The 27931-nt window shown below is 43.5% G+C and overlaps 1 protein-coding gene across 3 annotated transcripts in view; it reads left to right on the top strand.

Annotated features, from left to right (window-relative positions):
- The window catches only part of NFATC2 (nuclear factor of activated T cells 2), a 94916-nt gene that overhangs the window by 54502 nt on the left and 12483 nt on the right, over window positions 1–27931 (top strand). For all 3 annotated transcript variants that reach the window (XM_041122554.1, XM_030010112.1, XM_041122555.1), the window contains exons 7-9: window positions 2212–2267; window positions 3197–3323; window positions 4887–5582. In XM_041122554.1, coding sequence (XP_040978488.1) covers window positions 2212–2267; window positions 3197–3323; window positions 4887–5582 — 879 coding nt within the window. The remainder of the gene's footprint in view (window positions 1–2211; window positions 2268–3196; window positions 3324–4886; window positions 5583–27931) is intronic.

The raw sequence follows: 27931 nt of genomic DNA on the forward strand, positions 1-27931 counted from the left end.
TGTAGCGGCAGGAGGCGTTGGAGGCCTGGGCTCTCTCTCCCCTCTCGCAGGTAACTGATGGACGGAACCGAACCTCCAGCTATTCCTCGGTTGCCTCCGCTTCCCCAGCGGGAAGGATCAGGGCTGAGGAAGCCCAGCCAGCGCTCTGTGCCCGCTCCTGCCCCACCACAAGCCAGGCACCCTGCCCAAACGCCCCGGCGAGCCGGCCCGTCCTGAGGGAGGAAGGGGCACGCTGCTGGCGACGGCCTCAGGGAAAACCCTTCTCTCCGTGGTGGGTGTTTAGGGCCCAAAGCATGGCAGAGGTCTCTCAGGTGTAGGGTGCTAGGGGAGGCGAGGTCCTGCCTGCTGCGGTGGGCACGCTGGGAGGGACCCCCGGGCCGAGAGGACACGGAGCGGGGGCAGGCAGGGCCCTCCCTGGGGCTGCGGCCTGGCCTGGCCTGGCCTGGCCTGGCTGTGGAGCAGCAGCTCGAGTCCCGCTCAGGGAGAGGCTGCCCGGAGAGCCGAGCGCATCTGTCAGCTCATTGTCTGCGCAGAGCGGAGAACAAAGAGGAAAACAACAGAAAAAATGCAAAATGCATTTAAAAATACTCTTTCATTTCCCTTTTCGCCAGAAGCAGAAGTACTTAAATAACAGAGGACAAAAGCAGCTCTTGCAGAATTTCCAAGAATTGGGAAAAATAAAAAGTCCTGTGAGAAGGACTGTTTTTAGGAGACCTCCACCCCTGTCCGGCCAGACCTGGGCGTGCAGTCTGGGGAACCCCCGCAGAAACGCGCCGGGGAGCTGCCTCCCCCTCTCTAAAGCAAACACCAGCCTTGCGGCTGCAGTATTTCAAGTCACGTCGGTTCGTTTGGATATGTGTCCCCTATTCATTTTAAAATCAAGCTTTCAGAAAGGTATGAGGCAATTTTTTTCCCATCGGTATTTTTCTTCTGCAAATTGCTTGGCTAAAAGGCTCAGCGGAATATAAAAATCAAAGGGGTAGAGATTAAAATCTAAAAAAAAAAAAAAAAAAGTAATAAGGAAGGCATTGCTAAAAGATGTTTCTGGGAAGTGTGGGTGACAGTAGATTTAAGAAATATTTGTAGCGCCCATGAAATGATGAAGCGCCCAGTCTGTGTACAAATGCCATGTCACTACTGATGTACTCTTATAGCACTGGGGTTACTTTGATGGTATTGCATACAAGGGGATCAAATTTTATTTTCCTCTATAAATACAATTTTGTGTAACTCAGAATGGAGACAAGCTGCGTGGATGTAATTAAGAGCAGAAAGACTTTCAGTGGTTCAGAGGTAGCGGCTATCACACATGCAATGAGGTTCTTTTACACTGAGTATGGTGAATATTTGGTGCTTTGTAGTGACTTTAGGACTGCCGGTGGCACTCTGTCACAGCCTGCAGTGGTGGCAGTGCTGAGGTGTGGATTCGCTGTCGGAGACGTTGGGCTTGTTACTTGATCAGAGGAGCTGTATTGCTAGATATCATGTGCTGAGGTTTCATATTGCACATATAAGAAATGAGTATAAATAGTAAGAGGGCATGCATAACAGAAATCAAGCACCCTATACAGCTGGTTTCCCAATTACGGTAAGAATCTGTCCCAGTTGAACTACTAGAAAAACCTATGCTCCTGTGAGAATTCAGAGCATCTGCCAGTTTCACTGTGCAGCACCTCTAAATATCAGCCCTGAAGTGGCTCAGTTTGCTTGCTTCCATCTCCATGCACCCTGTACGAGATCTGGATTTTTAGCTAGTCCTTCTTCCACCTCCTTGGCCATTCCACCACTTACCCCACTGGTGGGGAGCCATGTGGTCTTAGCTTAAAATAGCAGAAAGTTTGCTAAGCTGCTGACCAAATGTGACTCTTAACAAGTTATCTGACCTTCTGATGCCCTCCATCAGTCAAACTGGCTGAAATCAAGTCTGGTAAAAAGCACACGTTGCACCTGTACTAAATATTTCATTCCTCAGTTTGGCTAATTTCTACATAAACATTTAATTTTAATATGTATTTTCCTGGCGAGAGAAGTGTTCAATGATATGTTTAAATTAAATGCTGTTGCTTTTGGTTAGGACTGGGAAGGTGCTTGAAATTAAGTCCATTTTGAGAGCTTTACTAACTTGATGCCCTTAATTGGTTTCCTTTTTTTCAAGTCAAACCTTATGATATAAAAAAATACAGTGAGGTTAATATTGTGATATTCTTCTAGATGGGCAGCAGATCTGGGAAATGGAGGCAACAGTGGACAAAGATAAGAGCCAGCCTGTAAGTATGCAAAACATTGGATGTCCTCTCCTTGGGCTTCTCAAACAGCAAGTTGTATTCAAGGGGTAGTTTTCAAAGAGCGTCTCAAAAGCAGAAAGAGCAGCTATCTTGCTGCTGTGATGAACAAATGTCAAATGCTTCAGCAGTAAATGTGTTGCAAAAAGAAACTATTCATTTAGCAGTAACCCACAGCAAATTGAATAACTGCTAGATTTTGTGTTCTTGCAGAAGACTCTATTGTATCAGCCCTGTCCTCTGCAGGATGCTGGCTGTCCTGACTTCCTTTTGCCTGTATGGAAGTCTTGGGTGCTCTGTACTTAGCAGGACAGGATTTATACTACAGTATTTGAAATGAACATTGATCTTTCAAGGGAATGAGCCTCTTTGTTCACTTTGCTTAATGGGACCTTACTGTAGTTGTTCAGTGCATTTAGGAGCTAGCACTTACATTGCCATGGGCCATGCCTGCCCTTGCGGAAGAGAACGAGAGACTCACTGTTAATTTCCATGGAAGCAGGATCTGGCTGTGTATAAGTGAAAAAACCTATAGAATAATCAAGTTTAAGAAAAAAGAGGGAATTCTGCAATACATGCTTGTTTATCAAGCACAGTGAGATTTACAGTGCTGCCACATTTATCACCATTCTGTGTGTTTTATTTGTAGCTGAGACTTCTTTCTCTAAGTTCAGGACAACATCAAGTACCAGAGAGAATACAGTACATAGAAACCAGCTTCCTAGTACCAAAAAACTTCTAGTCTTTCACCATCTGCCCTTTTTTCCCTTTCTTCTTTTCATACCCTTCTTTATAGGGATGAATAGGAAGATTTCTCTTCCATTATGCCTGGATGTGTAACAGGGGAGATGCACCCAAGAATCTCTGGTCAGTCTCAGTTACTAATTCTGTATTGTCACCTTTCATTGTTTCAGAGCATGCTTTTTGTAGAAGTACCAGAGTACCGTAACAAGCACATTCGCACAGCTGTGAAGGTGAATTTTTATGTCATCAATGGGAAAAGAAAAAGAAGCCAACCCCAGCATTTTACCTATCACCCAGGTAATTGTCAAGGACACAGCAAGTTGTTGCCTAGTTCTCATGAGCAGGATTTTATTTTCTGCTATGTTGTTTTCTTGCCATTATTTGAGGATCTATATTTTTACTAATTTAATTCAGCTGAGTGCAGCTAAGCACTCAACAACTGTTTGGTTTAAAGGATGCACGTGATTTATGATCAGGAATTTCCCATAAATTTAATGGGACAGTTGTCTTGGCAATGGGCTGATGCTGCCCCATTCACTTGATGGAAGTTTGCCAACAGCCTTAGTGGGAGCAGACTCAGTCTGTGACATGATGTGACCCTGTGAAAACCATGAGCATTGCCTTCCCCAGCTGACGTGTATGATAGTAAGATAACATCAGATCTGGGAAAGTAACAAGGGCTTGGTATAGAGGAAGACGAGCAGTATATTCTTCAGAGTGAGGCTGGTTGAGAGAAATATGAATGCTTTTCTGATGTTCTTCCTCTTGGGAATTGGTGAGCCATGTCACAATAAATGCAGTAGGATTACTAATGAGATTCCCAGAATTTCTCAGCTTTGGCTGGGAGAAAAATATTGTGAGAAAATCAGATTATTGTGTTTGTCAAAACCAGAAAGCATAAAATAACAGTACCAGATTTTTTGAAAGCTTCAGAATGATGTCTTAATTTGACTGGTTTCTAAGGATGAGCAAACATTCATTCTGATTCTTATTTCGGTCTCCTCCAGGCTGGAAATCTCTGGTCCTCTCCATGAATTTATGAACTGTATAGGATATCACCAATGTGAAGGTTTTGTATAGTTGCTAAATTGTTGTGTTATGGAATACTATTGAGAAGTACAATATTATCTCAATATGATCCCTAAAATAGACCACTTCAGAGAAGGAAGCTTTATACTTCCAAAAAATAACCCAGTTGCATGGCCATTGTATGGTTTCCATTGTATGGTATTTCTGTACTGAGTTTTGGGGAAGATTTGACAAAAAGTATTAGAAATGTGAGAATTTGTCTGTAGGGGACCATCAGTTATCCACACCAAGATTCACACAACTCTCAGTAAAATCATGGTCTTTTAAATGATGGTGTCAGAAAGATCTTCAGCTCTCAGTACTGGGGAAGTTACATGTAGCAAAGGAGCCAAAAAGAAAGCCCTAAAATAGTTCAACTGTGCCTTTGGTCACTAGTTAAATGTTTCACAGAAAAAGAGGAGTTGTATATGTCATAGGATTTCTAGTTATTCAGTCTTCCTTTGAGATGGAAGTACTACAAGAAACACCTGTCTATGGCTTATTATTTTGCTTATGTTCCAGAATGAACTAAAGTATTGATTTTCTCAATTTTCAAAAATTTGTGGTTAAATAGATCATTAAAGATTTTGAAGAACATCTAAGTATAGAGTGCTTTCAAGAGAGTCTCTGACATGATTGCATATATGTGATTTATTAAACTCAGTGCCTGCGAGATATGAGCTCGCACATGCAAATCTTGTAAACGGCTTAAATCTCTTATTACTTCAAGGAAAACCTCTCTGTTTCTCATCAGCTTGTTACGAATAATGTCCTTTGCATGCTTTATTCTAGTACCATCAATCAAAACAGAGCCCATTGATGACTATGATCCAGCCTTAATCTGCAATACAGTACACAGTGGTCTGGGAACAGTAACACAGCCTTACTATTCACAGCATACAATGGTCACCGAATCCCCTTCCTGTCTTGTGGCCACTATGGCTCCTTGCCAGCAGTTGCGCTCAGGCCTTTCTTCTCCTGATTCTCGATACCATCAGCAGAATCCGGCCGCTGTAATATACCAAAGAAGCAAGAGCCTTAGTCCGAGCCAACTGGGCTACCAGCAATCCAACTTGATGGCTACACCAGTTGCTATTTCAGATGCCCATCGGTCAGTGCTGGTTCACGCTGGTTCTCCAGGCCAAACTTCAGCGGTGCTCCACCACTCTCCAGGCAACCAGCAGTCTTCTCCCGTGATTCACTATTCTCCAACCAACCAGCAGCTGAGGTGTGGAAGTCACCAAGAATTTCAGCACATCATGTGCTGTGAAAATTTTACATCCAATGTTGCAAGATCCAGCCAGCCCCAGGTCAGTCAAGCACAAAGGTTAAGTCCAAGTTCATATCCTACCGTGATTCAGCAGCAGACAGCGTCAGGCCAGCGAGCAGCAAAAAATGGACCACCGGTTAGCGACCAGAAGGAAGTGTTACCAGCTGGAGTCACTATTAAACAGGAACAGAATCTGGACCAAGCATATCTGGATGACGGTAAGCACCGCTCTTCTCTTGTATGGGTCAGTTTGTTGGAGGGAGGGGGGCAGTTTAGGACTTATAAATCCCACCTGTTCCTCGGCACAAAACCAACATGGCCTGCTTTTAATGGGTGTGGATTTTTGCTGTTTGCTCATGCTGTATTTTGGTCTTTCATCAACTGCATTTTTGGTAGATGGGCAATGCACTTTGGCAACCGAGCAAAAACCAGTGTTCTGCAGAAACCCTCTGTCTTGCTTCGTGCCATGGAGTGAGCTGTCAGGTTTCGAGCTGTTGCCATTTTGTTTCCATTTGCCAAAGGTTAGTTTGGAAAATGGAGATTCTGAAACAAAATGCACTTTTTAATTAATTATTTTTGTATTATTCATACCAGGGCAAAGTCCACTTTGTAAAATGCTTCTGTACATTTTGTACCAAAAAAAAGCCCATTGAACAGTCTATCAAGGCCTGTAATGAATGGGGTAGTGCTGCAGGCAAAACTATTGCAGATGTTCTAGATGAACAGTAGGACATTGATAAGTAAAACAATGATGTTTCTTTGTTGTGAGCCAGCAGATTTAGCCTTTAGGAATGAATATAATTTAGAGTAAAGCTTTCTTTGAACATATCCTGCTTATTCTTAGGTAGGCAACTATTGACAATCTGGTTGATTGGTTCTTTTATTAAAGTATGTTCCTTGCAAGAGGAAATCAATGCAAAGTTAATAGTGCAGCTGGATGGTGCAATCATAAAGGCCAGTAGCAAACCCAACATTGATTTTAGTGGGAGCAGAGTGAGGTTGCTGGATATATTGCTGCAAATATAGGGTGTTCTTATGCATGAAGTACAGACCTGATTTTCACATATATTCACTGCTGCTATCCTCTCAGTCTAAGCAATTGCATGCATGGTTTGATCTTGTGAATGTGCACCATTATGTGCTTTGTAAGCACCCAGTAGTTTGGGATTTTTACTGCAGTTACATAGAGTTGTGAAACTGTGCCTATGAAACACAAGAAGAACAAGAGGTTTCTTCAACTTAGGTACTGAGTGCTCTGTGGCTGTATCATGTACAGACTTCATTGCTTTTTTTGTGGGCAGAGTAGAGTTTGGATGGTTTTCTCCATTAGTCTGTGTTTGAAATGTGGTTGATATAGCTTTGGTGCGATCACAGTAAAATCTGGAGAGTTTTTACTGGTCCTCTTGTCTGAAGAGGAGTGTTGAATTGGGTTTTGACAGTGAATTTGATTTAGGAAATTTGCTGGATCTGCAAGAAAATAGCTAAGTAAAATCCACTTCCCATTCAGGGAGTGGGGCATGATAACAAAGCAAGATAATCTTTCTAATAGTAAAATTGAACACTGTTTTAAGGTTCTTTTAATATGAGTGGCTGAGAGGTTCTTCCACGTTTCTAAAAATACTTGGTACAAACCTTGTAAAAGAAATAAAAAAGAAAGAATCTTGAAGTAAAAGCTAGCAAACTTCAGATTCAAGCAAAAGTCCACTTAAATGAACTCCCAAAATGGACTGCAAAATTAATTTCGCTGGGTTTTGAATCAGGCCAGTAACATCTAACTATAGCATAGCTCACAAGGGTGCACTCGACCTCCATGCTAAGGGGAGCCATTAGGCAGAATAGCAGCAAGTTAATAATGAAATTCCAGGCTTCTGCTTGGCTGACTGGATCATCCTGAACTGATTTCAACTAGAGATTAATTTATCAATTATGCCACCCAAGTCAGGCCAGGCGAGATCGGTCACATGCAGTCTCTTTACTGACCTCAATGAGTTTACATTAGCTAGAAGTGTGACTTGGAGAATTGTGATTTACTTTAGGACTGTGCAAAACATTTCATTCTGAAATGTTCAGGACTTGAATTGAAAAGCCACTTTGTTTGCTGCTGGGGAAAAGTGACTCAAAACATAACAAAAGCCATATTTTTCCTGACTAGAAAGTTTATTTTTGTGCTTTATAGTATTAAAAGAAAGCAAACCCAAAGGATTATGGAGGCTTTACCCTCAAATCCCTTTTATCCAGAAAGCTCTTCTGAGATAAAGTGAGCTGTTAGGTCTTGCTGTGATTTTTCAGGGATAGACACTGAGCTGATGGTTCCGCAGCCAGGCTTGGCATGAGTGCGCTGCACTGCCACTGATGCACAGACTCTTAGGCAACCACTGTCTCTCGCTTCCCTTCTCTCTTCTTCCCTTCCCCCATCTTCCTCCTCCCTCTTCTTTGTTCTTCTTTCTCCATATTTCTGCTGACAGTCCAGCTTTCGTCCCTTTCTATGGTTGTGACCTCCTCTTGTCAACTCTTGTCCTCTGCCTTAGTGGTTAACACGCAGCCTTGGTGTTCTGGACTTTGCTTCTATTCTGAGCTTTGCCATCAACTTCTTGAATGACCTGGGACAAGCCCCGCTCCATCAGTTCCTCATTCCTGAAGCTGTTGCCTCTCAGAGTGGGTATGCTGTCCCAGTCTTTGAGCTTTCCTGGAAGTGACCAGAGAAGAACATCTCATAGCTAACACAATTGCTATTTCTCTTTACCTCTTCCAGCTTCCTGCTGCCACTGCTGGCAAGACCCTTCATTATTTTCATATCTTCCCTGCTGTAAAAAAAAGTATTTGTCCTTCATCCAGAGACCATGATTTGTTCTTTGCTCAGAGCCTTCACTGCTCCACAGGGCACATAATACTGGGGACTTAGCACACCTAACCTGTCTTTACCTCCCACCTTGTAAAGATAAGAGCTGGTTCCACCTCCACAGGAAGGAGTCAGATGTGGGACCATAGCTCATAAAGCTGTAAGCTCTCGAGGTTGAATAGCACCAGCAGTGTAGCCAAAACAGCATGGACCTTAAGGCAGGTGATGGCAAGTATTTACCTATCTTCTCAGGTGTGTTTTGCCATGTGCGAGGAACTCTTCGTGCAGTAGCTGCACAACTGGTACCATCCATACTGGCTACCTTAATGGTAACTTTGGCATGTCTGTAGCTCGTTTCTGACCGTACTGCAGATGTAGAGACCTACCATATGCTTTCTTGGAAGGAGCATTTGCTCCTATTATCCTCTTGCCAGTGCTACCTCTGAGCAAGGGGTGCCCAGCCCAGCCAATGCAGCCCCCTTGCAACTTCTCAACTTTCCCCTTCCCAGACTTAATTATGAAATGCATGGTTACTGGAAGGAAGGATGTAGCTATCAAGTCCCAGAGGTTGGATTTGGAAATGCAGCCATTAGGAAGACTGATGCAGGTTAGATATTGCCACACATATGTATACCTTCATATACATATTCCTCCATATACCTCCATATTTCTCTGTCAAAAAATATATGTATCTGTAACTTTTTGATATCAAGTAGTGTAAAGACAAATCCCCAGAGGAAGGGACTATTAATGAAAAATTGGCAGAGAAACCTTTGTTGTACACCTCTGCCTCAGAGGTTAGTTGCTGTTGGAAAAACTTTGGAAGTGAATATAAACAGTGGTCAGGACATCCTTCAGGATGCATGAGGTGTCCAGCCTAATGCCAGCAAGCAGTGATTAGCTTCAAATGCAAGTGAAAGCCATCGGATGAGACAATGCTCAGCACGTTTCAGCCGAGGCCTCATTTAATATTATTCATTACCAAAACCTCCCACAACGGTAAAGATTACACAAACAACCACAGAAATATGTTGACAAATAGAACTTAGGTCTTTCAACACCTTCAGAGCAATCAGGTTAGCTATTCAAAGCACAAACCCAGTTAAAAAGTTAGTTATTTGCAGCACCGTCCAAAATCCCTTGATGGGGCAGGATCGAGGGAGAGAGGGATCGAGAGACCAGCGCCCCAGGGCTTGGGGCACTGGTTGTGCCCTGGACTGCCCATGCTCATGCTGCAGAGCCAGAGGTTTCTTGTGTAGCCCTGGGGAAGCCGCTCAGCTGCCGAGTGCCACAGTTCCCCATCTGTGACACAGAGATACGAGGATCGTGTGACAAGAGCAATAGGAGGATAAATGCATCACAGACTCTAAAGCACTCAGATGAGACACGATCTAGAGGTGGCTTGTAGAGACTGAGTGTCAAGTATGGTGTTAGGCTCTTTCCATATACAAATAATGGACGTGTAGCTGTTGTCTCAAATGTTATCAACTTGCCTGCCTTAGATTTAGTTCTTCTTTTCGGTTCAGCTGTCATGTTGTGTGTTTTTTACTTTACAAAGAAAAATGATTGTCATTATTCAAATAGTAACTATCTAACCACATCTGACACTCAGAACTGTCTGCTTGATACAGCAGCTCTAAATTATTTTTGGTGCACCAGTAATCTTTAATGGGGAGGAGAAAAGCAAGGCAGATGCTTGTGTAGTGGTTTATCAGACTGCCGATCAGCAGAGATGTTTTATAGTGAACTCATGTATTTCACAGAAAATTTCAGACACAGCAGATATTTCTTTAGAAAATGGATCTGGAGGGTGTGCAATGTGGTGCTTTTATATCGCCCAGCAATTTCAATCACCTTTGCTATGAGCAATGTCTTCATTTGTGCAGTTTTGCTCCCCACTGCAGTAACCATTGCCCTAACCATGGGTCTCATCCAAGACCATTCAGAGTGTGTTAGGTCCCTACGTTTTCTTCTTGTGTTCTTTCATTCAACAACAACAAAATCTGCAGTCTGTCCCCACAGTGGCATGAAATAAAATTGAAATCCCTTCTTTCCTCCATGTTCAGGAAGAATCTTTCTTTTCTGACCAGCTTTTTTCTCTTTAGGCCGGTAGCTGTTAGGCATAAGCCTGAGCAGGGTGTACCTCCAGGAAACCCTGGGTCTCCTGGGGACCCGAGAAGCAAAGCTACTGTGTCAGCCCTGAGTAAGCAGCAGTCCAGGACTGAGCTCCTTCCTGCTGCCTTTGGTCTCTCGCCGCCTGCTCGGCATCCACGCTGGTTCCGTGTGCTCCTCGGGGAGACTGGCGTGCGTGTGCGGGTGAAAGGAGAAGGGTCAGTGCAGCCAGGAGGGAAGACAGGACACAGGGCCTGCCATTGCAGCCAGCGCGGTCCATAGGGCTTTGGCTCCGGTGCTAGCACGTTATGAGCATGCTGCTCGCCCTCCCCAGCCCCTGCACGGCGGATGGAGGAGGGGGTGGCACGAAGCCAGCGCTGTCAGCTTGCTGCCAACTGGGGATTTCCCTGTGCTGGGGGAACCTCAGCTGCAGGGTAAAGGCAGTTTTAAGCCCTCCGTGCATTAAAGCAGTGGAGCTGCACTAGCAAGGGCCAGGAGTCCGGCCGCCTGCCTGGCTGTAGAGAAGCCGCTTTTCTTTCTTAACACTGTATTGATATCATCCCCAGAAAGCACGGAAGATGGTGGCTTTAGGAGCATGTTTTATTTTGTTTTGTAGTTGTTTTCGTCATGTGTCCACGCACAGAGTAAAATAGCAATACAGGGCAGAGGGGGAAATGTTCCTGTTTCCTGGCATTTTAGACAGGAGTGAATTTGAATGTTGCAAATAGGCTGTGGTTCAGTTAGAACAACAATTTGCATCAAAAAAAAGCCATGCTCTGTTTTTAATTAGAACTACTTTTCATAGAAGGTGTGGTCATTTCTGCTCAGGCAGAGTTTGACTAAGAGTGAAGCATGTACGTTCTCCAAAACATTTAGCTCAAACACTCTAGCAAATCTATGTATTCATCAGACTCATTCTTGAAGTTCTGACTCACTTTATTCCAGATTTTCTGTTCTCTATTGGGACCTTACAGCACTCTGTGGGTACACTGTATGCTTTATTTTTGGATCACTGCTGTTGTGGGTTTGTGTCATGTTAGGATCTAAGTACCCCAGTCATATGCCAGGGTCTTTTCTAGAGGCAATATGCAAAGAGAACAAGAAGGTGGTTCTGCTCCCAAAAACCTGTAGTCTGTTGGCAGGAAGTAGAAAGATCAGTGTATCAGGAGGAAGGTCTTCTGGGTTGTGTCTGAGCTTGGCCTTTCAGTGAAATATTTAACTTCCCTGTACCTCAGTTTACCATTCTTCAAAGGTATTTTGTTATCTTTCCCTCCAGTAAAGCATTTAATTAATTCATGTTACTAAAACTCACATGGATTCTCAGAAAAAAAAAGCTGCATACCTGAATAAGAGCTAAGTATTTGTATTGTTATGGCAGGCTGGCATCTGATGTTCTTCTTCACGTCTAGAAACAATTTGCTATTTGAAAATTCAGACAAATTCAGCCCCTTTTCAAGACTGCTCTTTCCCCAGCAGTCTTCCTGAGTGGCTGTCCAGCTGTCTAAAAACATGCAAAACAAAACAAAGCAAGAAAAAGAAAAAACCATACATCCAAAATCAGCAGTGGAGGAAGGAAGAAAATGAATCAAGTGATTAAAACCATAGTTCCACTGGCACCTCTTTGTTCTCGAGCTCAGGAATCTTTAATTGGTGCAGTAAGTGCCCACAGGCAAGTTGTGTTACAAAGCGTTTCCTGTTCAAAAGAACATGCAGATTCCATTAGGAGACCACGGGCACCGCCGCCAAGAACTGACACTGCGGGATGGGTACGTGAACACTCTCTTGGTGCCTCGATGGGCAGGGTCCCACCGCGAACTGATGCATCAAGACAATAAACCCCAATTCTAGCGATTTGCTGGTGGAAGGCATGCCACCATTTGAAGGCTAAACCAGTGGACTGTTATCAGCAGAAAGTGCTTAGTTTTCGGAAGGCATCAAGCAATTTTCAATGGTAGTTTTGAAATACTGGCAAAGAGTTACTTGAAAAAAAGAACTTGTTCATGCAGTTTGGAATTGAAAGCTTCTAAACCACAATAAAGTCCTTTCCCAGACTTGCTGTCCATTTACTCCACGCTCATGGCATTCCTTAGACGGTCTGAATCACAGACAGCAGACAGCTCTTATAAAGAAGACCATAGACACCCATCTGTTGGAAGACAACTGCCAAAATAGACCATACATTTACTTTTATTCCTTCAATCCACTTTCAATTTAAAGGGATAACAACAATAACATTTTTCAGTCCAGTGACACTATTCATCCAGTGCAGAGAAACGGTAATGAATTAAAATAATTCCACTGCAGAAAGAAGCAGACAAGCTTCTCCCCAGCTCTTACAGATGGGTGAAGCGGGGCACAGAGCTTTTAAGTGACTTGCCCCAGCTGATGTAAAAAGTCACTGGTAAAACTGTAACTTGCCTAGGGGATTCCAGGTCCCGCCAGCTGCATCCTTTGCACAGACGTGAGGGTACCAAAGGCACATGAAGCTGTTGTCTGGGTGTCCAGGAGCTGGGGCAGTGCGGGCCATGCCGTAGGTTGTTAAAACACGTGTTGCACAAAAGGGAGGGATTGGCAGAGCTACTCTTTCTTTTTTCTGTCTTTCCATCAGACTCACTCCTTTCATACTGCATGTATCAAAGAATACTACCTGCTTTCTAGAAGTGAATGATTGATTGCTGGCAAGTAATATGCTACCTGTCACCAAGAACAGGTGTGTCTATTAGAAACACCCTCATTTCTGAGGGCAAAGTCTGCAGACAGAGCAAAGCTGTCATATGAGCAAGTACAGGATGTAAAGAAGATGAATCAGTGGTCTTCTGCCAGTTAGGGGTGACAATGGGTGTTTCACGCAGAAATTCTTTCAGTTCAGTCAAAATCATAACTGTTTTGACAACATTTTTGTAAAATGGGAGCTTTGGAGAGGAAAAGCAAGAAATGTGTGGATGGGAAATGGCTTATAACAAAACTGTGCAAAGCAGGAAGGGGGGTTAACTCCTTCTAGAGATAAATTCACCATTTCACATTGAACCAGAGAAGCGCGCTCTTGAAACCTTTAACAAGGCTTGGTTTACACTTATGCAGCTTACCACATAACTATGCTGGTTAAGGTGGTTGGTTTTTTTTTTTATTTTGCTAAGACAGCTATTATGGTAAAAGCCCTTGTATAGACACAGCTCTGTTGGTGTAAAAACACTGGAATCAGCACAGCTTATGCCAAGTCAGGGAACCATCACCAGCTGTTTCACTGAAAGGCTTTTGTACTGGGATGACTATGTCTGCATTGGAAGAAGGGTTTCCACCAGCAATGCCAGTGCTGCTAAGCTGGCTAAACTTGTAGGGGTAGCTACGGCCTATGTAATATAAGGGATTTTCACATGGGCAATAACTGCATGAACTCAGCCTGCTTGCTTTGTATGTTGACCACCTCAAAAGGAATCATAGTGTTAGTAACTTCCAGCAAAGATGATGCAATGGGCTGGATTAATTTATTAGAAAGATGCTTTGCTGAGGGGAATTCTACCCTCCCTGACAACTATGTAGGGAACCTGCAGTTTGTCCTGTTATCTCCCCTTTAAAATTAGTACAATGTAATTGAATAAGTATCACCACTGAACTGGCTTACATCCACATTGCAGCTCGAAGCTTTTGCTAATTCTTTCCAATTTCATTGTAAGTCTTGGAATATTTATAGCGATTTAAAAGACCCTGTGCAGGTGACTGCAGCAAAATACGAGAGTTACTTTTTTCGTAGTGATCTTTTCAACTCCGATCCAAGAAAAACCAAAACATTAAAAATATGAACCGTGGTGTTTTGGTCTTTCAAAATCCAGGCAGACAAAAATGACGCAACTTTGGGGGCGGGGGTTGATTGCATGATTTTAAAACCAATCTCATGATTATTAGAGGCCTGACTCACGAACCCTGAACGCCTTGGTTTGGCATTGCTGCTCTTCACAGTTTGATTTGTTACAAATTGTGTTAATTTTAAGAATGTGCAAAGGTGGGAAAAGGGTAGGGGTCTTTCTCCCCTTAAACTGCAATATAAACACATGGGAGGATTCAGCTCCTTCTGCGATGGCTAGCGAAAAGGCAGCTTGAGCCATTTTTGAACTGTACTTCTGAAATCTTGCAAGCAGCTGCAAAGAGCCCTGCTGCTTTGAAAAGTTTGGACAACATCTGCACATTTCTTTAACTATTGTGAAATAAAATGCCTGGCAAGAATAACCATCTTAAAGATATACAGTCTGTTTATGGTGCAAACTGAAAGCCAGTTATAAAATCTTCTACTATAGAAAAATGGCTGGATTTTCAGCATTATTCACACAAGCAGAACTTTTCCAGTAAAGGTCACATCCTGCCAGGCAGCATGGATAGTTGACGGGGGACTTTTTGTCTGTATAGGTCTTTTCTCTCACAAGAATGAAGACCTATAGGTGATTAATTTAAAATCCATTTTTCCTCAACTCGCTTTTCATACTTTGTTTCTTATGAAAATATTACTATTTATAAATACCTGGCCATTTTTAAATTAAAAAATGAGGATGGATCATCTGAATTTCCCATCGAACCTGGTTTTCTTAAGAGAACTCTTAAGTAGTGAGAGCTACTTTTCTGCCCAGCAGAAGCTGGTATGGCCTTATACTCCCCGGTCATTTTATAGTGGTGCTTACTCACCAGTTCCAAGAGACTTCTGTGCTCTAGTTTGGATGCAGTATGTTTTTAGAGGAATTTTAAAAGCAGACTGGACAAATGTACAAGAAGACAATCCTGCACTGGCTATGAGAGGTACTAGATGACCTAATAGGTCATTCCTTCTTCTCTGATTTGAAAAACAAGCAGCACATCTGTAGTGGTGCCAGCAGGAGAGTCAGAGATAGGGGAAGAAGAGCAAATACTTTAAGACCATGAAACTCCCTTCCCAGCGTATTAGCTCCTAATTTGAATTTTCAACCAGCTGCTGGCTTTCACACTCTTTCTCTTTCTTATTCTGTAATATAACTTTTTCTGTGTTTACCAAGAAGAAACCAGAGGAAGGTAAAAGCCAACCTAAAATGTATAAACGATGCAGTTGTGTCTGAATCATCACTCCTAGTCCCCATGCTTCAATTTTGCAAGCACAGAAATCTGGGCATACGTCCAGCTGTGAATTTCACAGATGGATCCTCTCTCTAAAAGGGGTCTGCACAAAAACCCTAAATCCAAGTACTCCCATCTTTCCAAACATTCATATTCCGCAGTTTAGGTGCACGTCTACTGGAAATACTACAGTCTGTTTGGCAGTTAAAACTCTGATCTCTATGTTTGTATGACTAATGGTCTGATAACAATGACTTTGAAATCTTGGTCTTGTGTTGGATTTAACCAGTGTTAGGTATAAAAGGGTTAAATCTTCAGCTACTGTTAACTAGAGTAAAACCACTGAGGATCAAAGGGCTGCAACAGTGATGCCCATGTGACTCAGCAGGGCAACACTAATTCATTCAGTGAGAAACTAGTCTAATACTCTCCATCTTCCTGCAGGTTCTCCTAATCCACACAGTTCCCATTTTAATCAAGCCATGTCCTTCTGTGGGTTTTTAATTTGGAAACTTTGCACTCCAAAACATAGGCTAAACTCTGCCCTCAGCTGAACAAACACTATGTCTTTAGAGTGAAATCGTAGTTGAACTAGATTTAGTGAGAAAAGTATTGACTTCTGCCTTTGGATGTTGAAGTGATAGGTTTGCATCTGAGGGAGAATTTTTCTGCATGGATAATTGTCAGGTGTGGAAGTAAAGGTCAAAGCGGACTGTCCCTTGCTTCCACCCAGCTGTGTGCATTTGGGCACGCTTTGACTCGTGGGTGGTGGGAGGGTGCTGGCAGTGCAGTGGTTGTGTGCCAGACCTGTCTGTGCACCAAAGCAGTGTGCACTGCATGACCAGAAAACCTTGAGGCCCTGCAGAAATAGTCGGATGACATCACAGCAAAGTCACAGCATAATTTAGTCCTTTTTCAATGCTTACGTGTTGACTTGCTCTGCCTTTTTGCAAGGACTCTGAACCTTCGCTTTTAATGTGCAAAGAATAATTTGGGCCAGGGCAAAAGCAGCAGTAAATTAGAGGAGTGTGAGTTTGCAATCATTCCCTCTGATCATCTCTCCCAGGGGAGTCTAGTCAAAGATTCCCAAATTGTGGTGTGGTGTGGTTTGGTTTGGTTTGGTTTGGTTTCTTAATGATGAATGACTTCACCATCCATGAATGAATCGAGTCAAATGTAGGACAAATAGTGAGACACATGAATGACTCTTATGACATTTGCAATGTCTCAATGGGTGCTGGTTTATTTAGGTGGTTTCTAAGTTTCTTTGGAAAGAGTGAGAATGACTAAATGAAGGGGGAGCCACTTCAGAAGTATGGGAGTCAATGGTGAAAGTATCGTGACAGTTAAACCTCCCTGGGTTAAATATCTGTCATTATGAGCAACACTGCATCGGTTATTTTGTAAGATCTCAGTTCCAGGAGACTCCATAGCCACAAGGCCAGAGGAAGCTGGATGATGTACCAGATACTGCATTCCCTTTATGGTCAAATACCTCCCAGTGCTCGTGCTGGGTCTTCATCAGCCACTTTTGGGTTTCTGATTCTTACCAGGAGGCAGCAGGGCTGTTCTCCGAAAGTGTCTGTGAAGGTCCTGACTTTGAAAGGCATCTGCCCCCAGATGCTCTGTGTGGTTGTGGTGCCTCCAGCTTGCCCACAGGCAGTGCCTTCGGCCACTGCTTTCCAGGGGAAGGGGCACTGCTGTGGGCACACAGGGCACTGCCATACCTATGCTTTAATCCCATGTTTCATGGGTCTGCCAAAGCCACTTAAAAATGAAGCCCAGCATTTCTGTAGGTAAATGGTCACCAACCTAGGAACCTGTCCTTAGGACTTGGGCAAGTCCCCCAGTTCAAGTCACTGGATATGAAGTAATTATAATTTTGTATGAATTGATGTTTGCAAAGGCTGGAAACAGTCTGCAAACACTGGCCACTCTAGGCATTGGGCAGGTCCAGTGAGCAAACTGGCTTGGTTTAAACCAGAACTGAGGCAAATCAGAGGAGGACTTTTAGCAGCTGTATTTTTTAATTACATTGTGTTTTGTGGGTCTTTTTTCTTCAAACTTACATTTAATTTTTTCTTGTCTGGTTTCTTCTTCACACATGTTCATTTACTTTGAGTGGGATGCTGTCTTCTTCCTTGGAAAGCATCCCAAGGTACTGATTTCCAGCAGGCAAACCCTAGGGTGAGATTTTTCAGCTAGGTAGGCTGGACTACATGAGAGCTCTTCTCCTGAGGTCATCCTGCAGCTTCATGTCTTCAGATAACTTCTACTATGTTTTCAGATATGTTTCCTTTTTAAAAAAATTCCATTGATTTTAATACAAATTTTTCTTTGGTATAAATTTTACAGGCTATTATTAAAATAAAAAGCAGACAAAACTATTATGTCTGTTTTAGAACAGAACTGTGGACCTTTGTTTTATACTTAACTATATTTCATAGCTCTTCCTCTCTTCAAAACTAGGGCAAGTTTTAGATCAAGATTAAGACTTTCAAAAAATTCAGGCCATTCTGATAATGGTCTCGGTTCAGATGTAGCATTAAATGCTCCTCCAGCTTTTTCTGTCATGCAGAAAAATATCTCTGCTTTTCAAAAAACACTGCTGAGCACGAGTGTCTCTGCGGAAAGGCTGGAAGAAACCTCTCCCGCGCGGGACATTCCAGTGCAGCTCTCGCTCTTGGGGAGCATACCCAGCCATGCAAATAGTTTAGCCCTTAATCACAGTTTGACTGTAATATTTACTAGCATTTCAACAGATTGTGGTCAATATAACAAGACATTCATTTCCTCCCGTGTATGCAACGAGAGATGCACACAGTTGATGGCTGGTTTATTACAGGAAGCTCGTGTTGCCGCACACAGGCACACTGCACTGAGGCTAGCTCAGCTTGGGAGGATCAGAGGCTGAGGAACAAGAGTGATTAGCCAAGGGCAGCCTCTCCCCCAGCCTCTGCAGCAAAGGTAACTCGCATCGTGCCACACGGACCAAAGCCTCTCAAGGATTTTTCTTTTCAAGATGTACGCTGCATTCAGCCGACAGGCAGATGCACTAGTTATCTGGGGAGTCCCTGTCGGTGGCACCTAGACAAAAATGCTTTGGCAGACAAATAAGCGAGGAAATTAATTTTCTTGTCTTTAGAAAACAGTGTGCACCATCACGCCTGGATAGATCAAATTTGTTATGATAGCAAAACAAGTTCTATGGAAACCATTGTGAACCCTGGAGTGAGGCTGCCCAGGAGAGTTGGGGAAAGCCGCTTTTGTTTGTTGTGCTTGGCATCGTTTTGCTCTGGATGAAGATGCTTTAATTTTGTGGGGAGACCCAAGAGAGCATTCCTCTTTTTCCATACCAGAAAGTCTTCCAAGCTGGCATAAACGTCCCCCTCTTTCCAGCTGCTCCTTTCCAAACACACTGTGCCTCCTAAAGATAGTCTTTACAGTGGCTGGGGCTGGTGGAAAACATGAAGCCTGCATGGATTAGCACAGGAATTCATTTGGGCTGACGAATTGGGTTTCCCTCTATAAACAGCACTAGTGTTTTCATCTTCTGGACAGCACAGCAAACTTCACGTCCTCTTGCTCCTCGCCCCGTCTCTCCTGCGCTGTGAAACGCCTGCGTCCAGGCCAGCCCTGGTAAAAGACACACTAAGGCCTGCTTATGGGGGATGGAAAACAGCATGCATTCAACAGGGCATTTTCAACTATCTCCCTTCTCAGACAGGTTTTTTTCCAACCCTTAAAAGAGGTGGTGGGGTTATTTTGTTTTTTCAGTTTATTTCTCTTTCCAGGGAAAAGGGAAATTAAAGTAATCCCTTCTCCACTGGTTTAGTGACCTTACAAGCAGCCCACACTATGTATTTTCTTTTCTTCTTTGTTTAACTTCAGCTACAATGTGCTTATCATCTGCAGGAGTTAGGGATTCTCTAAAGAGGATTTTGTCTACCCCTTTCCCCCCAGGACTTTGGGCATGCAGAGGCTGGCTTGCAGGAGCATGGCCCCGCACTGCATCTCTGCCTCCGGGGACTGTCCTACCCCTGCCAGGGAAGCACCCCCCCAGCACACCACTGAATGCCTCTGCTGCAGCAAATACACTTCTGTATCGCTTTTACTTTCTTTTATAGCTTATTTGGTAAATATAATCATCAGGGGTTATTAATCACCCAACATTGTTTCCATCGTTGCTCGGGAGGCGAAAGACATGTAAAGGCCGATTATGTGATCAGGCTACCTTTAGTGGTGGTTTGTATTTACCTGACTATTCAGTAATGGATGATTTTATCCATGTCACTGAGTAACTGAGCATGGAATTAGAGTTGTGTGGATAAAAATGGAGGACTTGGGATTCAGCTGTCAAATGGAAGAATTATTTAAGTAATAAAGCCCTGTCCCTTAACTTTACTTAATCACCATGTTTTCACATGTATAACCCACACCCCATTAAAAGTTTGTTCCTTGGAAATAAGTCTCAGCAAGCCCTCACCTCCTCATAATACACTGCAGTCTCTTCTGCTGTTTCAAGGCACTCTGGATCCAGCCATTCTCCACCTCTAGCAGGGGCGTCTGCTCTGGGATAGGGGGAAGGAAGAGGGGATTGTTGTGGCCGTGAGAGAGAGCAAGCAACTGAGATGGGCAAGGCAGAAGCATACCGGAAGGAAAAGGTGCAGGGGTAAAGGCATTACCCTCGTTCATGTATAACCTGCCCTGTTGCTGAATCAAGGTCTTTTTATAGATAACATAGATTATACTCATGAGAATATGGGATTTTAAAAAACAAACTCTGCAGAAAAGCAGAAAACCTGAAAGTCGATAGCAGTGCCATAGTGTTTTGGAAGTTTATCAATTTATAGTGTATTTATTATGCTGCAGCTCAGCATGTAAGCATTGCCATGCATTCAGAAGTCAGGGTCAGGATGCCATTGGCTGTAACTAAAATATTTTCTCTGCCACATCAGTTGATGTAGGTACCTATTTGTGCAGTTCCTGATCACCACACTCTCATCTGGTGTGGTTGCGATGGAGTTAAGCACCGTTCCCATTAGAGTGATGAGGAGGCCGCCCAAAGGGAGCCTCAGGATGCTCCCAGGAGAGGAGGTGCTGGCCAGGACACGGGCTTTCATGTATAGTTGCTTTAAGCAGGCTCACTGGCTGCCAAGGGTTTTGCAGCTGGAGCATCAGCCACACTGAACCACATGAGGAAAACAAAACCCAGCAGATTTCCAAAATACTAACAGCTGGATGCAGATGACATTTCTGAATCAAGAAAAAAAAACAAAAAGAAGCCCAAACCAAACCAGCCATTTTTGTGTTTTGCTCTGGCCACCTTCCAATGCTGCCCCCATGCAGTGGCAGGACCAGGCTGAGTGCCTCGCACAAGTGGGTGAAGAAGAAATGCAACTGGGGGATGTTTCTGGGGCACCTAACACAGGTGATGAGAAGGGGGAGAGTGCCCACTGAAGATGGTCACCCTCTTGAACCATAAAAATTGTCTCTGTCTGCGGCTGAAAGGCTGCAGCCCTCTCTATCCTGATCATCCTTCAGATCTCAGCCATGGTCAGCAGTGACCAAACCCTCTCTGGAGACTCTGCTGGCTGTTGCTAATAACAGTGGTGATTTCCAGCCCAAATATAAACTGTGCTATTATTTTTGGTGTTGATTACAGTCATGTCGAGGGGACCCCCTGAGAGGAAAACCCTGTTGTGTGACCTGTGGCACAGCCGGGGCAGAGCGTGCTCCCACCTCATCCTCCGTGCCGACAGGCCCCGCAGGGATGTTGGCTGCTGGCTTGGCCATGAGATGTAACCAATCTCTGCTTGACAGGGCTCTCCCAAGGTCACTGGTCACTGCCAGCACAAAACGGGAGTTTTCAGTTCTGTGATGCTCCTTCTGCCCTCTCCCAGCACGCACTGTAGCATGACCCTGGTCTGAAGTCACCATGGCTTAACCAGCCACTTAAACTTGAGCGCATTTTAACTTCTTGGCTGAAAACAGGGAAGATGCAGTCTCTTGGATAGTTTGTCTTTTCCCACCGATATATTACTTCCATTTTTAGGTCTCTTGATGTGACATTTTTGTAGTACCTAGAATATTCCCTCCCTTTTACCAGGCACCTGCCTGTTTTGCTGCTGCTGGGCTCAGCGATGCCATGGCCAGCAGGTAATTCCAGTGTGGTTTGAAGTGTTGCACCTACGCTCACTGCCAGGCAGTCCTGCAGTGCCGAGGAACACCGTGGGAGCCAGAGCTGGCTGGGACAGGCTCTGCAGCATGTGCTACAGCCCACAGCCAAGTCACCGAGCCTCATGAGTTACAGGGGAGCACAGGTTAGGATGGACAGCTGTCCTGTTGCTTCAGCTGGGTTTGTCCCCACCATCACTGCCCTGCTGTCCTTCCCCTCCCAAGTTGAGCTTGCAGCAAAGCACAGCAGCTGGTGGTAGGCAGCCATCAGAGCTGTTCCCATGTCCTAGGCAAGAGATTATGGCAGTGCTGTGCAGTGTCGCTCCATGATGGTGATGATGATGAAGTCACCTCATGGTGCTGCGCAGACACGCTGTGAGCCTTCCTCGTGATGATGCTGCAAGGAGCGTGCAAGGAGTCATCATTACTTCCCCACCCATGTGTCAGCCCTTACCAGTACAAAAAATTCCCATCTCTGTTCGGCATCCCAAATGACAACTGCTGGTTCCTGTCGTAGGACATCCTCTATTGGTGTTCCCCAACACTTGTTCCATCTCGTCTCTCAGGGATACGTAGGGTACAGTCTAGGCCAGATTTTGAGAAGTGATGCATGCTTGTCTCTTTGTGTATTTGATTTTTTTAAAAGCGGCTAGTTGTCTAATCCACAGTGATTTAGTTGAGAGTTAGCTACCAAAATCTTTAAAAATCTGGCCTTGCAGAAGATATCCGATGGCTTCATACAGTTTCACTATGCTGTGTGTGTTAGCTGGGGCATTTCATTCGTGTTGGCAGTCACTCCTCTTCCAAGACTGCTCAGAAAGAGTTATGGTGATCTTGGCCTTCAACTTTGCTACTACTGTGTCTTCCAGCTGTCTGTGGCTAGTTCCCCAACTGCAGGACAAACAGTATTCCCATTCAATCCACGTTCCTAGCCGAGGGGACAGCCTGCCAATTGCTTCTGTATGTGTTCTGTAGTCAGATGAGATCATATCAAACGTAAGCAAGTTTTATCTTTATTTTAGGCAAGAGAGTGTTTTATCATGATGTGGTTCCAAAGCCTTCGTTGTTTGGTTGGAAATCACCCAGGAAGTGTAGCAATGGATGGTTAAATGCAAACTAATAGGTTCAATATGAGCTGCAAATGCAGAGCTCGTGAGCTGGCTGTGCAAACTCATGTATAAAGGACAACGTTGTCATACAGCTGATGAGAACTTGGGAGTGATTAGGATGGTCTTGCTAAGTACTTGCAGCATCTTGCTGCATGCCTCTGAGACACTGCAATGAGCATAGTATTTCAGCTCCTGCCTGGGTTGCATGGGGATACACACAGCTCCCAGACCTCACAGTTGGAAAATTTGGGATGGCTCATCATTAAATCCTGGGAAGGATTCCCTGGGGCAGTCTCTTAGGGTGGTTGTTCCTACGTCTTGATCTGGAATTGGGATGGGAGATCTGCAAATAATTGAGGCTAATTTCTGAACAAATGTAGGTTATTGCTATTGTGGTGAGGTTGGGAATTGCCCAACCTCAATAGCTCCGGCTGCACTTCAGCTAAAGACAGTCACCTCAGCAGCTATTGGACATCAAGGAGCTCAGTTCTACTTCTGGTAATTTATATCCCCTCTTTTCTTTTCTTTTCTTTTCTTTTCTTTTCTTTTCTTTTCTTTTCTTTTCTTTTCTTTTCTTTTCTTTTCTTTTCTTTTCTCTTTTCATACTGAGAACAAAAGTTTTCTCATTTGTGCTGTTGACTCAAATTGAAAATTTGAAGTCTTTGGATGATGCATATACCTTTTTCTTATTCTCTCAAGCTATTTACTGTCAGATGTTCATGGCCTTCTTGAGGTGAGATGCAAAGTCAGTTACAGTATCTGCTCCCCATAGTCCTTTGCACTCCTTTTTCTAATTATAGGTGTCTCATAATTAACTCTTGGTTCATAATGGTCTCTGATTTATACATATACTCCATAGTATTATTTAGTATTTTTATAATTACATTATTTTATGTTAGAAACCCCCACATGGATGAGAACTCTGTTGTGGCAGATGCTGTGTTGACTCCAAAGGAAAAAAAAAGCAGTTCCTGCCTCAAAGGACTTACAAAGTGCAAAATAAAAGCAAACAGATGGATGTGGACAGAGATGCAGTACCTTGTATGTGGCACCTCCTTGACATTGTTATATGTGAATTGTAACATTCTGTCAATAGCCACTTAAATATTTAATCTCTGGATTCTTTCCAGCTAACTTGGGACTCGTAACTGTAGCCCCAAAGTTGGGTGCTCAGCTGTCCTGGACTCCCATTGCCAAGATCCGCAGACCTCTCTAGCAGTGCCTATCACTTTCCATCACCTGCGGAGGAAGTTCCTGATACCAGGGCTCCTAAAACAGCACTTGCCATTCAGCGCCTGGTGCAAAGAGGGGGAGAATCTGGCCCCAAACATTCATTTGCTGAAGGATGTGGAGTCATGATAGAAAAATAATCTGTGTACAGAAGTGATTTCATGTGTTCCCCTACTCAGTGTTTTTCACTACGAACAGTGTGCCTACTGCCCATAGTCCTCTTTAAAATAAAGCACATAAAAACCATATGCCTTCTTTGCGCTTGCTGTTCTGAAGTTGTTTGTGAAAGCAGAGTAATTGCAAGCAGAAGGTTATTTGCATGCCTGTTCCAGAGGAGAGCTTGGTTTGTCTGGCAAAATTGTTCGTAGGCCACTTGTGCATCTTCCCTGTTACCTTGGGACAATGATTTTCTGCTGACTGTTTTCTCCTGAGAACCATGCTCAAAATTCAGTTCAGACATGTTGGGAGGGAAACCCGGTTTGCTGGAGAGGCCCAGGTTCTACAAGAATCCACAAGCCCTTCAGCAGGGACGCTTGCAAAGTTAAGACACGGCAGAAGATAAGATGCCAGAGAACTAGAGCCAGTAAATAGTTTTGTGGATTAATAGACATAAGCGCTAGTGCTCAAGGGAGGAAAATAGATTACATTATTGACTGTTCATCCCCTACATAACTGCCTAAAGGGAAGGGTAGTATGGTTTGTTTCCCCTTAATTAAATATTTGTTAAATGCTTTGTTTCCCCTCAATTAAATATTTGTTCTGGTAGTTCCTTTGTGACAGAAATAAAAAAAGCAGCAGCATTGCCTATTCTTGTTACTTTCAGCTAATCCTGAACATGCTGTAACTGTTCTTCGGTTCCTACCCCCCAATTATTTCCTGTAAAAAATAGCTTTCTCCCATCCATTCTCTTTTCTCTCGCTGTTTTTGAAACACTTCACTGAATGACTCATATCGCCTCTTAGTAAATAGGTTAAGTCTAGGAGAATGATGAAACTGCAAAATGACATGTGAATAAATAGTGCTATCGCTTGTGTGCTTTTCCTGCTGGCAGTTACTATTTTAGAGGCATTGTGGTATTTATTACCAATTTCATTAGCTTTTAAACCATCAGGTGCAAGCTACCGTAGGAAAAAGTCATCACCAACCTCTAATGGTTTTGCTGTTCTTAATCTGAAAGAAAGATGTCTAATACCAAATGGCACTGCTTATCTCAGCAGTTATGTAGCAAATTCATAAGGTCCAAACCATGCACACAAAAATACATGCAAGCACAGTTCACCCTTGTGCTTTGCAGCAGCAGCAACTGCTGCAGAGTTAGATCAAGAGTTAGGAGTGACAAAATGAAGACTCTTGCCTTGTGTTTCTTAAGCTTCAGTCCATCAGCCTAATATTTCTGTATTGGTTTAGCCAACTAATGTGGTTTAAGAAAATGAACTCCATCCCCTTCTGGTATAAGGTTTTGTATGTTTATTTATTATGTGCGTATTCTACTTGGAATATTTTACTTGGTTTCATTGCACGTTAACTAAAACTAAATACAAACTTCATCTTTTCTCAGTAACTTGCTAACTATCAACTAGAGAGAGCCAACTGCATGACTCAAACACGTGTCCCTTCCCTTACAATTTCAGCCAAAACTATCTGGCATCAGAGTACTGCCGAATGAAAGTCATATCTAAATATATGTGAGCAGAAAGAAAGTCAGTTAAAAAAAGACTTTGTTATGGAAAGCTACTACAAACCAAATCCACGGTGGCCTGGAGTTCCTCATCACACCCAGGCTGATCTAGTTTTCCACTTTCAAGGTACGCTTCCTAAAGTGGCTGCTGACACTTGTAGAAGAACTGCACGAAGCTATCACATCTTGTTGCAGTCCCTTTATGCCTTACATGTAGTGACTAAACAGACTTAAAAGGTTTATCTAATAAATAAACAGGATATTTATCATTGTCTTAGCAAGTTTAATAACACAAGAGTTTTTGCTTCATGCTCATATAGTTCCCGGCAGTGTCAGCATTAATATTCAGAGCCAGTCCTTTGTCAGGTAACCTGTGAATGAGATTGGCAGCGCCTGGCACTGGGTGCCACCCTGAACGCCATCCCTCGGGCTTGGTTTCAGTATGTGCAGCGCTGTGGACCGGGCAGAAAAAGGGTTCTGAGAATGAGATTTAAAGAAACACCCCAGTTTGATGGGGTGCCTCTTCCCATTGTACTCATGCAGTGACTAAGATGCAACTCCTCTAAATTAAGGTTTTTGTACACCAGGGTGACTGAGCCTGCAGATGAGGTCCAAGGGCTTCCCACAGTAATATGCTGAAGCCTAATGGGGCAGGAGGGAAAGGACATGAAGTTGTGCCTGAAGGTGCACTTTCCAGATTGCCAGCTGATGCAGATTCTTCCTCCAGTCCATGCGTAGGCAGGGTTTGCGCCTATCTTAGAATCTTGTGATAAAAAATTGACAAATAAATACTGAAGTCCATCAAGCAGACAGGAAATCACACTCTGGAGCAAAAATTACTCTTTCTTTCGCTGTTCCAGTCAACAACCCAGGATGAGAAAGTTCGTGTATGTGTCCTGCAAATATCATGTAACCCCAGTTTCCTGGTTCATAGAGAAGGTGCCAAGAAAACTTAACTCATTGATTCCCAATAGATTCAAACAGGGATCAAATGGATTAAATAACTGAAAGCACCACAAATGGCACCTGCTCAGCCTTAGAATTCCTCCATTCAGCTCACTTTAGGGCAACATTTGGTGCCTGTTTCTCCAGGAGAGTATGTCATTTGTAAGCAATATAATTCTCCCATATATTGTTTGCACTTCAGATTTCAGTCCTCTTGCTATGGGGTCTCAATAAACTGGTCTTCCAGGGAATTAAACAACCAGTTAACACCCAGTTCTTTTCTTAACTGATTAACTGTGTGAAAGTCCTCTGGCCATGGAAGTGTAATGATTTTTCACTAATCACTTACAGGTTCAGGTGCAACTTATTACTGATTTACAAGATTGTAACCACTTGTGTAACAAGCTGAAGTGAAGCATGGCAAAATAGGACAGACACCCAACAGCTCTGTGCACTGCAGGTAGTACAAGGAGAGCAGCACAGGTTTCACATTATCTCCACAGCTGCAAACTGCTCTGTTTTTCTTCCCTTGTAACTGGCCACTTTGCTTTGTATCAGTGAGGAGAATTTGGCTGGAGGGAACCGCAGAGTAACAACTTCTGTCTGACAATAATGCGTGAATAAACAAAAGCAAAGGGTTGTTTGTCTAAAAGAAATTATTCAGGCTACCAACTGTCTCAGGATACCAGTCCCAGACTTCCCACACAGTCAGTAGAGAAAGCGTCCGTGCAGCTTCTCACAAGTGGTACCCCAGTGTCTCCCAGAACAAGGCATCGCCAGGGCTGAGGGATGCTCCCTAGTCTCCTGACTTTAGATGCTATACAGCAAAGTCAGAACAGGTCACTGTCTTCAAAGTGCTCTCCATTACCTATGTTGGCTCGATTTCCTAACAGAAATACTTAGGACCTAATTTCTAGATGTATTGAGCACTCCGATGTTGACTGACATTTATAGGTTTAAAGGTTTTAGCTTGGTGACTTAAATTGTTGCCTATTAGGATTTTTAGAGTGCTTAAGTGAGCTTAGCACCTCATGCCTTTGATAGTTTGAGATCTAAACTACCTAAGGACTTCAAAACAGCCCTGTAGGGACTTTTGAAAATGATTGCTCTCTACTACATCCACACACTTAGTATAGGCTCATTCTATGCAGGTCATCATCATTTCAGGCTTTTTTCTGTTAGCTAAGCATATATTATTTAAGTTCCCCGAGTGTGACTTTCACAGTCTTTCTGTGTTTTTCAGACCAAAGCAAACCTGTAATAAGGAATACTTTGGACTTGGCCAGGGCCATATGGCAAGATGATGATATAGCAGAGGTCCAAGCTCTGGAGTCCCACTGTCCAGTCTTCTGCTTTAACCACTAGGTCACACTTTTTCCTGACAGTTTTAATGCAGTTGTT

This window comes from Aquila chrysaetos, chromosome 3 (assembly GCF_900496995.4).
Source record: "Aquila chrysaetos chrysaetos chromosome 3, bAquChr1.4, whole genome shotgun sequence".
Lineage (NCBI taxonomy): Eukaryota > Metazoa > Chordata > Aves > Accipitriformes > Accipitridae > Aquila > Aquila chrysaetos.